The 14317-nt window shown below is 38.0% G+C and overlaps 1 protein-coding gene across 1 annotated transcript in view; it reads right to left on the bottom strand.

The window, feature by feature from the left end:
* Nucleotides 1-244: 244 nt before the first annotated feature.
* FAM162A (family with sequence similarity 162 member A) overlaps nucleotides 245-14317 on the bottom strand; it is a 28242-nt gene continuing 14169 nt past the window's right edge. Inside the window, exons 2-5 of the mRNA XM_040484684.1 lie at nucleotides 9320-9442; nucleotides 6849-6957; nucleotides 3775-3883; nucleotides 245-1350 (exon numbers count right to left, since the gene is read on the bottom strand). Coding sequence (XP_040340618.1) covers nucleotides 1258-1350; nucleotides 3775-3883; nucleotides 6849-6957; nucleotides 9320-9442 — 434 coding nt within the window. The 3' untranslated portion in view covers nucleotides 245-1257. The remainder of the gene's footprint in view (nucleotides 1351-3774; nucleotides 3884-6848; nucleotides 6958-9319; nucleotides 9443-14317) is intronic.

Raw genomic sequence — 14317 nt, 5'->3', positions numbered from 1 at the left:
TTTCCGATTCTGTGTCTCCCTCTGTCTCTCTGCCCCTCCCCTGTTCATGCTCTGTCTCTCTCTGTCCCAAAAATAAATAAACGTTGAAAAAAAAATTTAAAAAAAAATATTACTTTAGAAGTTAAAAATGATATTGTTCTATGAAGAAAAATACTTATTTTTAAAATAAGTAGATTAAAGTCAACTTGGTATCTAAAACATTAAGGTCAAATTATTCTAAAATAAAGTAGATCAACAGACATCATCAGATCATGAAATTATATTTGGTGCATTACATTTTACTTAGTATTTTGTTAAATCAAGTTCCAATACAGCTGCATATATTACTTTCTGTTACAATCCTCTAGAGACAACTAGCAGGTTGGGATGGCTGTGAGGACTTGTCATTCATGTCATCCATTAATACTATGAAACGTGAGAATATATGAAATACCAGCATCCATACCTAAATATGAGACAGCTGGCATCGTAAAGTGTAAATGAAATACATCCTGGATGCACATGCTTATCTTTCAACACTAATAAATAAGAATATGCATTTGATAGATTTTCGTAATTGAGAAATTTAGTGTAAAGGCAAAAGGAAAAGGACCAATTGTGAACTCTAAGCCATGCAGCAGAAGAGGTGACTGCTGGCCCCAAAGCAACTTTATGGTGCTGGGATTTCAGAGTCCTCAGAAACTCATGACCAGACCATTCTCATCACCTTCCCAGGACCTTTTCCAAGACTGCTCTTCTACAAGCCTCTATTAACATGCCTGAAGATGGCAGAGTGTGATCTAGCTGCTTCCCAGGGCTCTCAGAAGCACCATGATATTTGGGGAGGTTAGCTCTCCAAGATGCCCCTGGGCAGTATACTGAGCTGGCTTTCCTTATCCCTCTGGAAATGAGTACACATGAGCGAGAAATACAGAACTAGAAGCCATTTTGGCTTCTGTAGAGAAATCACTTTCGTAATGAAAATTAAAGTAAGATATGGCATCTCTCTAAAGAAGAGTTAATATTAAAGTTTAAATAACTTGCCCGATTTTTCTCCAAAAAGGTGAAAGGCTGCATTTAACCTGGATCAAAGCCACAAAAATATAGACAGGTCATTTTTTTAAGGAAATTTATTTGTACCACTACAGCAGAAATTTATGTCTGTGTAAACCATACTTTCATGAAACAGATCCTCATACCATATTCTTCTTAATAACAGGCTAATTGCTGCAAAATTATTCCTGCATTTTCAAAAGCCAGCCAACATGGATACCTCTGCTACTCTGTTTTGGCCTTCATAGCTGCTTCCTCTCTCAGGCGAGCTTTCTTTTCTAAGTTCAGGCTTGTTAAAGACTCGTTTCTTCTGACAGCCTAAAGTGAGACAGATTTGAACAAGTGATTATTTGTGTGGGTTTGGGGAGGATGTCATTACCCTGCACTCATGTCAATAGATTAACTGTGGCAGGGCATGCCCACAATGGTCTGCTGTGTGCACATTGGGCACAGACACATCCTCCCCGTGCCTTCTGCTTCCTCTAACGCTTCACAGTACAGTAGCCCATCCAGTCAAGCATGAGAGAAATCTGCACCTCTACCTTCTCTGTCTTTCTGGCATGTTTCTGTAAATCTAGCTTCTTCCCTTATAATTAATTCCCTTATCTTTTTCCCTTTTTTCTCTCTTTAGTATTAATACCTTTTTGTTTCCATTTCTATCCTTTCTTTCCTTTCACTTTTTTTTTGTTGCTACCATTTCTCCTATCCTAACTCATTTGTGTATTTTCATACCCTTCAAACTCCTTACTCCTCTTTTACCAAAAATATTTAGCTTTGGAGATCCCAGACTTTACTAAATACTACGACTGATGACTCTCACCAGTATCTATCCCACTACTCCAACCTGTGGGAGTAAACAGCAGTGGGGGAGAGGCAACCGTTCTCTTCCCTTGTTTCCTTCCACGTGACCTATTACATGCCTGTGAAGCTTACATAAGCTGACCAGTTTCAGAAGTTTTATACCAAATAAGTGAAACTAGCACCCTATACATACGGTGGAATTTTCTTCTGTGTAATTTCACATGTAAAGAATTAGGTATGGGAAGGGGTAGGAGAATGGGAATGGTACCTTGATGGTAAGGACAGAACATACAATGGCTAACTTCTCTCTTCTATATAGCATTAAGTCTAAAAGTTCTCCATTCTACAGTAGCATTTATCAACTTTTAAGAAGTGGATAGTTCCATGTGAAACAAATGAAATGGCTTTCTGGTACATAAAGGAGAGAAAAGAAACTCTTAAAGTACATGGCGTATACCCTAGGATGACACTAGAGGAAATCCCAGGGGATAACTTGTTTCTAGAGTATTTAGACTCAGCTTACTATAATCAAGTATACAAAACCAATACAGACTTCTTAGAATTCCAGAAGCCCCTATGTTCTGTCCACATGCTTCTGCAGGTTTCAATCTGAGAACTAAGCATGAGAAGTCAAACAGGAAGTCAGAAGAAAAACTGAGGTGGGGCAGGAACAGAGATGTCTTGGAAAGAACTTCACCTAGTCCTGCACACTTGTCCCTCATGCTCCCATAAGGTCAGCCTAAATGGTCAGTATTTTCCATTCCAAGAGTCTGAAGAGAGCCAGATGTTCATTTCCTTTTACTCTGCACTCACTGGGGATAAGGAAGTCAGTTATCACTGGGTTGGCAGAAGAACCTTTTTAATATTTTATAATAGATATAAGACATCTCTTTCCACATGGAAGTTGTGATATATAAAATTAGACATAGTATTAAAATAGGGGTTTGACCAGTCCTGCTGCATATAAAAAAAAAAACATATTTTAATCACAAGATAGTACTATGAGTTTGGGAACTTGAAAAGTTGGCTCTACATTTTTATCCTGCCACTTATTAGCTATGTGACTTTGGGAAAGTGATTTAATAGCTCTGAGCTTCAGGTTTCTCTTTTATAAAGTATGGATACTAAGAGAACCACTGCTTAGGTTCTCAGGGCATTGTGGTGATTCAGTGAGTTTAATAGTACCTGTGACATAATAAGGACTCAATAATTGGGAGCAATTTTACTATCAACCTCAATTAGACAGGTCTAGATTCAAACTGTGCTCTGCCATTCAGGAGATGGGCAAGTGAGCAAAGCTTTCTAAGCCGCGTTTCCTCATCTATAAATAAGGTGCTAATAATAGTATCTATTCCGCTGTGCTGTTCTGAGGTTCAAATGAAAGAACAGCCAAGTGCTTAGAAGACAGTGAATACTCAATTAATGATAGCTATTAATAATGATGTACGTTAAAACAGAGATTTCTGGACTTGAATACCTTTGCACCTGTTTAGGAGCTATGGTCCTTACACATATGGCCCAGTGTGGCTGAGCTTCAAGTAAAGAATGGTGGCAAGAATGCTCACCAGGGTTAAGGCAGTTAGAGTGTGGATAAATAAGCCCATGTACCGGGAGTGCGTTATAGATATGTAGGTGTCATCATTAGATACAACAGTGTCATTTTGCTTGTTTCACAATTTTTTATGACATCTGTGATAACCACTTTTTTTTGTTTACTTCATGCAAAAATAATTCAGTCCTTCACTTTGCCAAAGTTAGGGTTTGCTATTTATCCCCAGACAGGATAGCCCAGGTTTGTCCCTACTGTGTCTTATTTTGTTTCTTATCATTTCTCGTGTAGAAAGTAACCAACTCTTCGCAGAGACTAAATATGAGGGTCAACCCCTGATTTCCTCTAGATCCTTTGTAGAAAACAGAGACAGAGAGGAAGTCCACTCTCACCTTCTTGCCCTCAACAACCATCAAGATACATCCGGCCACTGTCAGGGCAATCATTACATAGCTGATCTTCACCCGGATCTTGTTCTTTGCAGCATCAAGCATCTCAAACCTAGTAATACAATGAGATCATGACAGACAGTTAACATTTCTCTTTCTGAAGTTGCCAGTAGGAAATAAGCTCTACGTCTGACAAGTCAAAAGTGGAGTGGTACCCATAAATATAAAAAAGATGTGAGACCTGGAAATCTTGTAGGATTTGGGGGAGGATGGGGAGTTTTCATAACTCATTTTAAATTTACATATAAAATCCAACAAGATAGCACACACTTAAAGAAAAAAAGTGTGAAGACAGAAAGTGGATCCAGGAACAAAGGGGGAATAAAAAGGGGCAAAATGTATTAACCTATGCTTGCTATGCTCGTCTCCAATTTTGGCTTTCAAGTTTCACATTAGCAGCCAATGCTAAAAGTGAAACCAGAAGATATTTCTCCCTGGGGTTCTTAAGAAGATGCTATGTGATATAATGATTGTCTGAACAACATCCTGACAACAAATACTGCAATGAGCTTCATGAGTTTCATATGTTTCAACATGAATCACAATTCAGACAGAAAACAAACGTGGGAGAGAGTTAAACAATGCGCTCTTTATACCCAAGTTTTTGCTTTCTGCCTTGAACCAGGAACAGATTTAATAATCTAAATCTAATACTTCTAATACTTAGATTTAGAACCAGGAATAGATTCTAGACAATATGTGCAACAGAGAAAGATCCTTTAAGCAATGCTTCCTTAATGTTTACCTTTTAACTAATGTTTTGCTAAAATCGCATGACAGTGAACTTGAGACTGCGCTCTTTGGCAAGTACGTCTTTGAACCTGTCCACTGAATACAGACCCATGTGCCTTAACAGAACACTGAGGGTTGGATTATCATTCTTGTGTGAAAACTAAGACGCCTAACAAGGAAGAGTCTAAAGAGAAGGCCATTCCACCTTTGTGATTCTGTATGGAGGCAGTGAGTTGCAGTTCTATTACATGAGCCTGGTAGATACTCAGGGCAGCGTATGAAGAGTCCAAATGGGCCCCAGAGAGAGCAATGGCCTACTCAGTAGGGATGTAGATAGGAAGTGATTATCTCCAGATGATGGGATGGGAGTGCTAACTTCCTTCCTTCCTCTCTTTTTCCCCCCAGATTTTTAATACACAGTACTTTTGAAATCAGGAGGAAAAAAATACTTTAGAAATGCTTGGAAGGAGGCACAGCGTCCAGGCATTGCAGGAGGCAGAACCCTGAAAGCATACACACTGTGATATAAGAGCTGGGACCCAGTGAGGTGGCAGTGTGAAGGGAGTTCTCTAGGCACTGAAACTGGGCCTGCAGGGCAGTGGGAGGAACCAGGGACAACTGCTAAGGACAGTGAATTGCTCTGTTAAGAGCATCTGAGAGCTCACCAACCATAAACTAACTACCCATGCTGACAATATTTTATGTGAATTGGCATGGATATGCCAATCTAAAGTGCTGCGATACTCATGAAAAGAAACATATTTTACTTTTCATTACAAGAATTTTTCATTCAAAATATTTTACATTAAAAGAGTAAAATGCATTTAAATAAGGCCATGAGGTTGCCCTCCATCCCACAGAAGCAATCAGAGTGGGCAGTGTCTGTTCAGAACTACCAGCACAAGGATGAACCCTTGCTCAGGCCCAGAGAAGAGCATTCTATGGTGACTCACTAGGTAGTACTTTGGGCTTAAGGGGGATCTTGGAACCACCGGCAAGGCAGACTGAAGGTGTTCCATGGCAAAGTCTACACAGCACCTATTAGGGCCATGGGTATACACCAGCTTGTTTCCTGCTGGAATATTCAGGAAGAAATTAAGACACAGGCAGGAACTTAACATCATTCTTATTTCCAACTTGCTCTTATTTCCCAGGAGAGTACACTGTCATCTTAGCTAAGAAGGACCAGGGCTTTCCTGCTGAAGTAATTTTAGTGAAAATAATGTACTATTTAATTTGACAGACAGAAGTAGAACGGCTCTGTTAAAGCCATTGTAAACAAAAAGCAAGTAAGACTTCTCTTCCTGGGAAAAGATACCCTGAATGAACTCAGATATTTTAAAATCATGCCTTGGAACCCAAAACCAGAAGTTCCAGGAATAGTTTCTTGCTAGAAGGGAACATCTAAGAGCTTTTTTCCCAACTCCCTATCAGTAAAGATGATGATGCCCCACAGGGGAGATGGCATCTACTTCTCACAATCTCTCTTGGCTGAGATGCAAACCAATCAGGGTCTTTAACATCAGGAGGCTGGAGCAGTGGTTCTCAACCAGGGTTTCGTTTTGTTTTGTCCCCCCAGGGGACGTTTGGCAATGTCTGGAGACATTTTTCATTGTTACAACTAAGTGCCACTGGCATCTGGAGGATGACCAAGCAAGGATGCTGCTAAACATCCTATCATGTACACAACAGCCTCCGACAACAAAGGATTATCTGGCCCAAAATGTCGATAGCATGGGGATTGAGAAACCCTGAGTCAGAGGAATCTATACTTATCTCCAGACTCTGAAAAAGTCCCAAGATCTCAGCCACAGCTGGGTTTAAGAAATTTGGTGATAGGAAGCACGCTTTCCGGGATCCCAGAAAGAGAATATGTTGCTCTTAAATACTGTTATGCCTTTGGTTGAATACTTGGGTGGATTTTATAGAATATAATTATTGTCAGTGATACCTAACTGATAGACCTAGATTAAAAACAAGCTAAAAACAGTGAACATCACTGCTTAGTCAGATTTCTGTAGCTAGGAGAGGAAATCAATCAGTTGACTTTTGAGTACTTGACAGCTCTCCACTAGGTGCAACATAACATATCAATGAGAAGGCATGGATTTTCCAGCACTGTTTTTATTGCAGGTACTTGCCAAAGAGGAAACATTTAGAGAAGTTAAGACTGTTCTAGGATTTGGCTGAAAGGTTTTCAATAGGGACTCAAAGGAACTGTTTTTCCTTTGAAATGGATCAGTGAGAAATAAAAGCTGCTTACAACCCCTAAGTTCAGCACTCACGAGACAGTCTCTGGGATTTCATCTTCCTTTTTGAAGCGACCTGACCATATCAGGATCTTCCTCTCCCAATGTGTAGGTTTGTGTAATGGCACTCTGTGGCTGTAAGTGTCTATGAAAAAAACAAGACAAGACATCTTACTTATTTGAGGTTATGACTCTCAAATTTAGCAATTAAAAAGTGCTATTCGTGCTTTTTAGCTATCCACTAAACAGAACCATTGAGAAACCTCAAGCGAATTAGAGCTTTGTTTGAATGGAATTTCTTAGGATGCCGCATTTGTCAAATGAGATTCAAAAATCTGTGAAGGCTGAGGTAAAATAAAAGCATTATTTCCTAGCCATTGAAAGTTGAAAGAACACCATAAGCAAGTATATAAAGATAAAGATGAACTAAGAAGGGAACAATGAGAAGCTTATTTGACTTCAGTAGAAAAAGAACAAGGTTATAAGGTAAAATAAGATTATCAAAGATCCTGAATGCCAGGCTAAGCTTTTTAAACCTGATTTGGGAACTTTGAAGCAAGGAAGAAGTTAATGTTTTAAAAGATTAATCTGCATAATAGATGGAAGAGAGAAAGGAAAGATAGGATAGAGTGGGCAACAAGTCCAAACAGGACCTTGTAATACAACAGTGCGGTGATATGGTCCGAACTGGAGTTGGAACGGTGAGAAGAGAGACAAAAAAGTCAATCTGAAGATGACTGAAAGAATTTGGAGACTGATTAAGACAAGGAAGGAATCAAATAGCCTCAAATGTGAATGAGCAAGACAACAGTAGTACTGTTAACCAAAATCAGGAGACTGAAAAGAACCAGTTAGGAGAGGAAAAAGCATGGATACCATTTTATATCTACCTATTGGGTCTAAATTTACATCTGAATAGGTTTCATGAATTAAGTCAAAAGCAGAGATAATCATCAGTGCAAAGGGAGAGCCAGTGAAGATGATTAAGACCCAAGAGACTGTCCAGGAGAAAGAGGCAGCAGACGAAAATGAAGTGGCCAAGTAGGCGGATGAACAAGAAAGGCACACAACCACAGACTGTAAGAGAAAGTCTTTCAAAAAAATAAATAAATAAAATAAAAGGAGAAGTCATTGAAGATAAGGAGCAGAAAAAGTTAGGGAATCACAAAATGTTAGGGTTAGAAGGGACCTTCAGAGATAATCTCATTTAACTTCCACGTGCTGCCTACATCTCTCACAGACAGACCATCTCCTTGACTGTTACCTACTCCTTCATACTCCTTCCCACTGCCACATCGTCATGCTATGCCTCTCTCACTTAACCAGAAGGCAACAGCAAAGGGAATTGGGAAGTCACTAGGAAAAAAAATCCATAAAGAACCAAAGGTGAGAAAAGAGGTTTAGAAGTATAGAAATGGCATTGCTGTAGTTTTATTTTTTAACTCTCCCAGCACTTGGCACAACTCTATAGTTGTTTTTTTGCTTTCTTTCCATTGTAAGTACATTAAAGATAATTTGGAAAGTATAGATATAAAAGTAGAAGATAAAAACTATCCCTAATTCTCCTGTTGTAGCATAATCACTATATTTTTACTTTGGTAGTGTTTCCTAAGTCTTATCCCTGTGTGTGTATGTGTCATTTATATGTATATCATGATGTGCTTAAACACGATATAAAATTTTGTATCCTATTTGTTCATGGACATAATGACAAACATTTTCCATGCCAGTACATGGTATTTACAAGCACCATTTCCAACAGCTGTACAATCTCATCAAGTACACCTAACATACATAATTAATCATTCCCAGATTATTTGACATTTAGATTTAGTTCTCATTTTCCTATTATAAAAATGGGAACATCTTTACACTCAGAGATTTTCCACATTTGGGGTTATTCCTGAGGATAGATACCCAGAAGTGAAACACCAGGTTGAAGGATATAAACATTTTTAAGCTCCTGATAACTATTCTTTGAAGATAGTTCTTTTCCATTCACCAAGACCTGCCTGACCTGAGCGTACACCCATGAAGAAGGAACAAGCAAATAGCTTGTGGGACCCTACAGTTTATATATTATGCTCCTTGTTTCCACAGTAGTGACAGTGACAGGGGTTTGAGTTAAGAATAGGAGTACTGATGGCTGAAATTAATGCCCAAGCCAGAGGCTGGTGCTAGTTATATTGTATCCTAAACATCATTTCCTAATGTGGTTCATCTTTGGGGTTCCTAAAAGATAACTTCTAGATCACTATTTACTTTGGTGCATCCATTCTCCAACAAAAAGCTCCAATCTAATCCTGGAAATAAGAGATGAAAGTGACAAGTGAGGAAAAGGAAGAAAGCATTGCTACATGTGAGCCTATAACAGTACAATTTGGGAGGCCTCAACTATAGGACAGGGTATGACAACCCTGCGATGACTTGTCTTTTAGGTTGTTTTGATTCCAAGTTGTTCCATTCATCAGGAGCTTCTATAACTGGAAAAACAAATACATACTTACAGGGTGGAGCTTTTGGACTTTCTTGTGGTTTGGTGCAAAATCCATTTATTCTCTTCAAATCAGAGTTTCTGGTAAGTCTTAGAGATGAGGAAGCATCTCTTTCAAATAACCTAAAATAGCTTCCTAGAAAAAGACAGGAAAATGTTTCAGAGAAAGACAATCTAATGGTGTCTCAAAATAGGAAATACCTACAAGGTTTATATTTCATTTATAAAAATTAACTCATTTAAAAAGTGAATATACTACTGTGCATGTAAGATACATATATTTAATTTTTTTAATGTTTATTTACTTTTGAGAGAGAGAGAGAGAAAAAGTGTGAGTGGGGGAGGGGCAGAGAGGGAGGCAAGAATGCCAAGCAGGCTCAAGGCTCTGAGCTGTCAGCACAGAGCCTGATGTGGGGTTTGAACTCACAAACCGTGAGATCATGACCTGAGCCGAAATCGGATGCTTAACTGACTGAGCCACCCAGGCTCATACATATATATATACATATACATATATATATATACATATACATATATATATATACACACACATATATATACATGTATATATATACATACATATATGATATGTATGTATATATATACATGTATATATATGTGTGTGTATATATATATATATGTATATATAAGATACATATATTTAAAGTGTGATCCTTGGTGCTGTTTTAAAATATACATGTTTTGCTCATCAGGAAATTAGCAATTTGTAATATAAACATTTTATCAGCTGTTTATAAAAGTATTTCTCACACATATTTTGTCATAACAATGCTCCTGATGGAAATATTACATATTACAGCACTGAGTTATTTAGGTAAAGATTAGAACCTCTCACAAGTGATAAACCAAGTTGCCAAATTGCCAATACGACTCTGGTATACTCTGGGTAGGGGGCTGCAATGGCCAGCAAGGGGCTCTAGAAAGCCTTGTTTTGCCTAAGCCATAATTCCCCAACTGGAAATCAACTTCAGGTATAGTAATTGTGTGAAGTTTTTAAACTCTATATTAAAAAATGTATAAAGCTATATTATATATATAGCTAATTTTAAAATCTAAATTCTAAGCACACTTAGAGATCAGTACTATAAATCTCCATGCACTCACCACCCAGTGTCAACAATTATCAACACATGGCCAATAAATAGTTTCATCTGAACACCCGTCCCTACTTCCTACTGAATTATTTTAGAGCAAATCCTAAACATCCTATTAGTTCACCTATGAATACTTCAGTATGTATCTCACAATAGCAACTTTTCAAAATCATTATCCAGAATACCATTAGCTCAACTAAAAAATATTTCCTTGATCTTAGCATATTATGATCAAATATTATATTTCCCCAATGGGCTCATTTTTTTAATAGTTGATTTATTCTAAATAAGTGTACATTGAATATGGTTGATGTGTCCTGTATAGGTCCCCTGCCTTATCATTTGTGGAAGAAACTACATCATTAATTCTATAGAATTTCCCTCATTTCAGATTTTGTTGATTGTATCCCCATGGTGTTGTTTAGCATATTCTTCTAATTCTTTTTCCTCGTAAACAGATTTTTGAGGCTTCATCAGATTTAAGTTAGAATTTTTAGGAATAATATGCCATAGGTGGTACTGTGTTCTTCCTACTGTATCTTATCAAGAGGCATATATCAATTTTATTTTGTTAAGATTTATCAGTAGATGCTATCAGTCTGACTCATCCCTTATAAAGTTCTCCATCAATCTTTCATTTAATGTTTTTATCAGACATTGATGATTGTTACCTAGATCTATTGTTTCATTATAGAATATAAAACGGTCATATTCTACATGAATTACTGGATTATTCTAAGGTAAAAGTCCACAGGAAATGTGGAATGAATGCTTGATTCTTTCCATTTGCCAGTTTCAAATTGATGAACTGTTTTCCTTGCAGCCTCCACAGGCGACCTTTTGTTTAAAAATAACATAAGGAACGCTTGCATTTTAACACATTATGTACTCCAGCCCATTTCAGTCATTTTTCTTTTTGATGCTCAGATATTCCCATTTTTAGCCACTAGGGACCCTTCCAAATTGGCTCCTGAGTACTTTCAACATGTGCTCAGTAATCATTGATAGCTTCCCTACTTTCGGACATGATGCTCCAGATTTGTTTTGAATGCTTCCTGTCTCTGATTTAGAATCAGACATTCCTTCAGGGTGCTATGGTTTTTAAAGAGGAAGTATTACTGGGTTTGTCATTGTTTCCATGCCTTCTCAGTTAACAAAACTAGAAAATACATTCATTCCTAAAACAAATGTATGCCTAAAAATTTAGTTTTGGTTAGCCATTTTCACCTTTAGCCTTAACATGAATTTTTTTTTTAATTTATTTATTTTTTGGGACAGAGAGAGACAGAGCATGAACGGGGGAGGGTCAGAGAGAGGGAGACACAGAATCGGAAACAGGCTCCAGGCTCCCAGCCATCAGCCCAGAGCCTGACGCGGGGCTCGAACTCACGGACCACGAGATCATGACCTGGCTGAAGTCGGACGCTTAACCGACTGCGCCACCCAGGCGCCCCTTAACATGAAATTTTTAAATCAATCATAATCAATCAGAATTCTTTCTTTTTTTTTTTTTTTTTTTTTTTTTTTTAGTGTTTTTATTTATTTTTGAGAGACAGAGCATGAGCAGTGGAGGGGCAAAGAGAGAGGGAGACACAGAATCCGAAGCAGGCTCCAAGATCCGAGATGTCAGCACAGAGCCTGACGCGGGGCTCGAACTCATGAACTGTGAGATCATGACCTGAGCTGAAGTCAGACGCTTAACCGACTGAGCCACCCAGGTGCCCCATAAATAAATCAGAATTCAAAGCAGAAAAAGCCAGAAATACTTTTGATGAGTGAGAGAAGAAAGGGGAGTGATTCTGAGTATGGGGGTCACAGTACAAGAGAGACCAGGGCTGATAGGATTCAGAATCAGAAGACCCCTAGGGTCCTAGAACATGGAAAAAGGGGAGCACTATGAAGTACAATGGAACAGAAAAGAAAGTTGGAAAGACATCAGTGATAAATTTACTAGTATCCTGGCACTCTGTGATGCTCTGGGTGACAAAAAAAGTAATGCCTAAAACTTGTCTTTAATGCAACCAAAATGTTCCCTCACAGCTTTGTGGATAAAAGCTCATAGGAAAGTTCAAGTAGTTTTTAAGATCTATTTGTTAGTAGACAGTCTGTCTGTACCTTTGTAGCTCCAAACTCCTACTTGGATGTCTTTGTAGCTTCAGAGTTGGAGCAATAAGGGGGAGGCAAGAGAGGGAATAGGAGTAAAATACGTTTTTTTTTTCCCCAAAGCTGACTAGAACCACGATTTATTTTTTTCTCTTACGTTAAAAAAACTTTAAAAAGTTTATTATTATGTTTAAAAATCTTTAAAATTTTTTTAATGTGTATTTATTTTTGAGAGAGAAAGAGACAGAGAAAGAGAGAGAGCACAAGCGGGGGAGAGGCAGAGAGAGAGCGAGACACAGAATCCAAAACAGCCTCCATGCTCTGAGCTGTCAGCATAGAACCTGGCACGTGGCTTCAACCCACGACCTACGAGATCATGACCTGAGCCAAAGTTGGATGCTTAACTGACTGAGCCACCCAGGCCGCCCCTATTTATTTATTTTTGAGAAAGAGAGAAAGATAGAGCAAGCTAGGGAAGGGCAGAAGGAGGGAGAGATAGTCCCAAGCAGATTCCACACTGTCAGTGCAGAGCCTGACTCAGGGCTCAGACTCACAAACCGTGAAATCATGACCTTAGCTGAGACCAACAGTTAAGCATCCAACTCTTGGTTCAGCTCAGGTCATGATCTCGTGATTTGTGAGAATGAGCCCTGCATCAGGCTCCACACTCACAGCATGGAGCCTGCTTGGGATTCTCTCCCTCTCTCCCCCAAAATAAATAAACATTAAAAAAAAAAAAGTAACAATTTAAAAGATATTACTATAGACTTAAATGGGTATATGTTTATTTGTGTAAAGATTTTTAAAATAACACTTGATACATAACTCCATTATCATAAAACTAATCCTTTTAAAGTGTACAGTATCATGGTTTTTAGCTTATTCACAAAGTTGTGTACTGATCACTACCATCTAATTCTAGAAAATTTTCATCATCCTAGAAAGAAATGCCAGATCCATTAAGTCACTCTGTTTCTTCCTCCTTCTAACCCTTGGAAACCACTAATCTACTTTCCATCTCTATGGATTTGCATATTCTGGAAATATGGAAAATTTTTGATGTTTTTTATAAATAGAATCATGTAACATGTGGCCTTTTATGAATGGCTTCTTTCACTCAGCATGTTTTCAAGGTTCATCATCCATGCTGTAGTATTTATTGTTGTTTTTTTTTTTTTTTTTTTACGGACAAATTTTATTCCATTGTATGGATACCCTAGACTTTGTTTATAGTCAATGGACATTTAAGTGGTTTCCACTTTTTGGCTATTATGAAGAATGCTGACATGGAAAATTATGCACTTTTTGAACACACATTTTCATTTCTTTGGGGCATATACTAAGGTGAAATTGCTGGGTCATACGGTAACTCTGTTTAATCGTTTGAGGAACTGTTTTCCAAGTGGTCACATTTTACATTTCCATCAGCAATGTTTGAGGGTTCCAATTTCTCCACCTCCTAGTCCACATTTATGTTTTTTAATAAAAGCCATCTTAGTGGGTGTGAAGTGGCATCTCGTTGTGATTTTGATTTGTATTTCTCTACTGGGTAATGACGATGAGAATCTCTTGACTTGCTTGTTGGCTAGTTGTATATGTCCTTGGGGAAATGTTTATTCAGCTTCTTTGCTCATTTCTTAATTGGGTTGTATTTTTATTATTGAGTTGTGTTGTCTGATGTATGACTTGCAAATATTTTCCTCCATTTCGTGGGTTGTCTTTTCACCATCCTGATGATGTCCTTTTAATACAGAAGTTTCAAATTTTGATGAAGTCCAACTTATCCTTTTTTT

The sequence above is a fragment of the Herpailurus yagouaroundi genome, unplaced genomic scaffold (assembly GCF_014898765.1).
Source record: "Herpailurus yagouaroundi ecotype Mexico unplaced genomic scaffold, PumYag 162, whole genome shotgun sequence".
Lineage (NCBI taxonomy): Eukaryota > Metazoa > Chordata > Mammalia > Carnivora > Felidae > Herpailurus > Herpailurus yagouaroundi.
The sequence above is the reverse complement of the archived record's forward strand: the minus strand, read 5'-3'. Positions and strand labels throughout refer to the sequence as shown.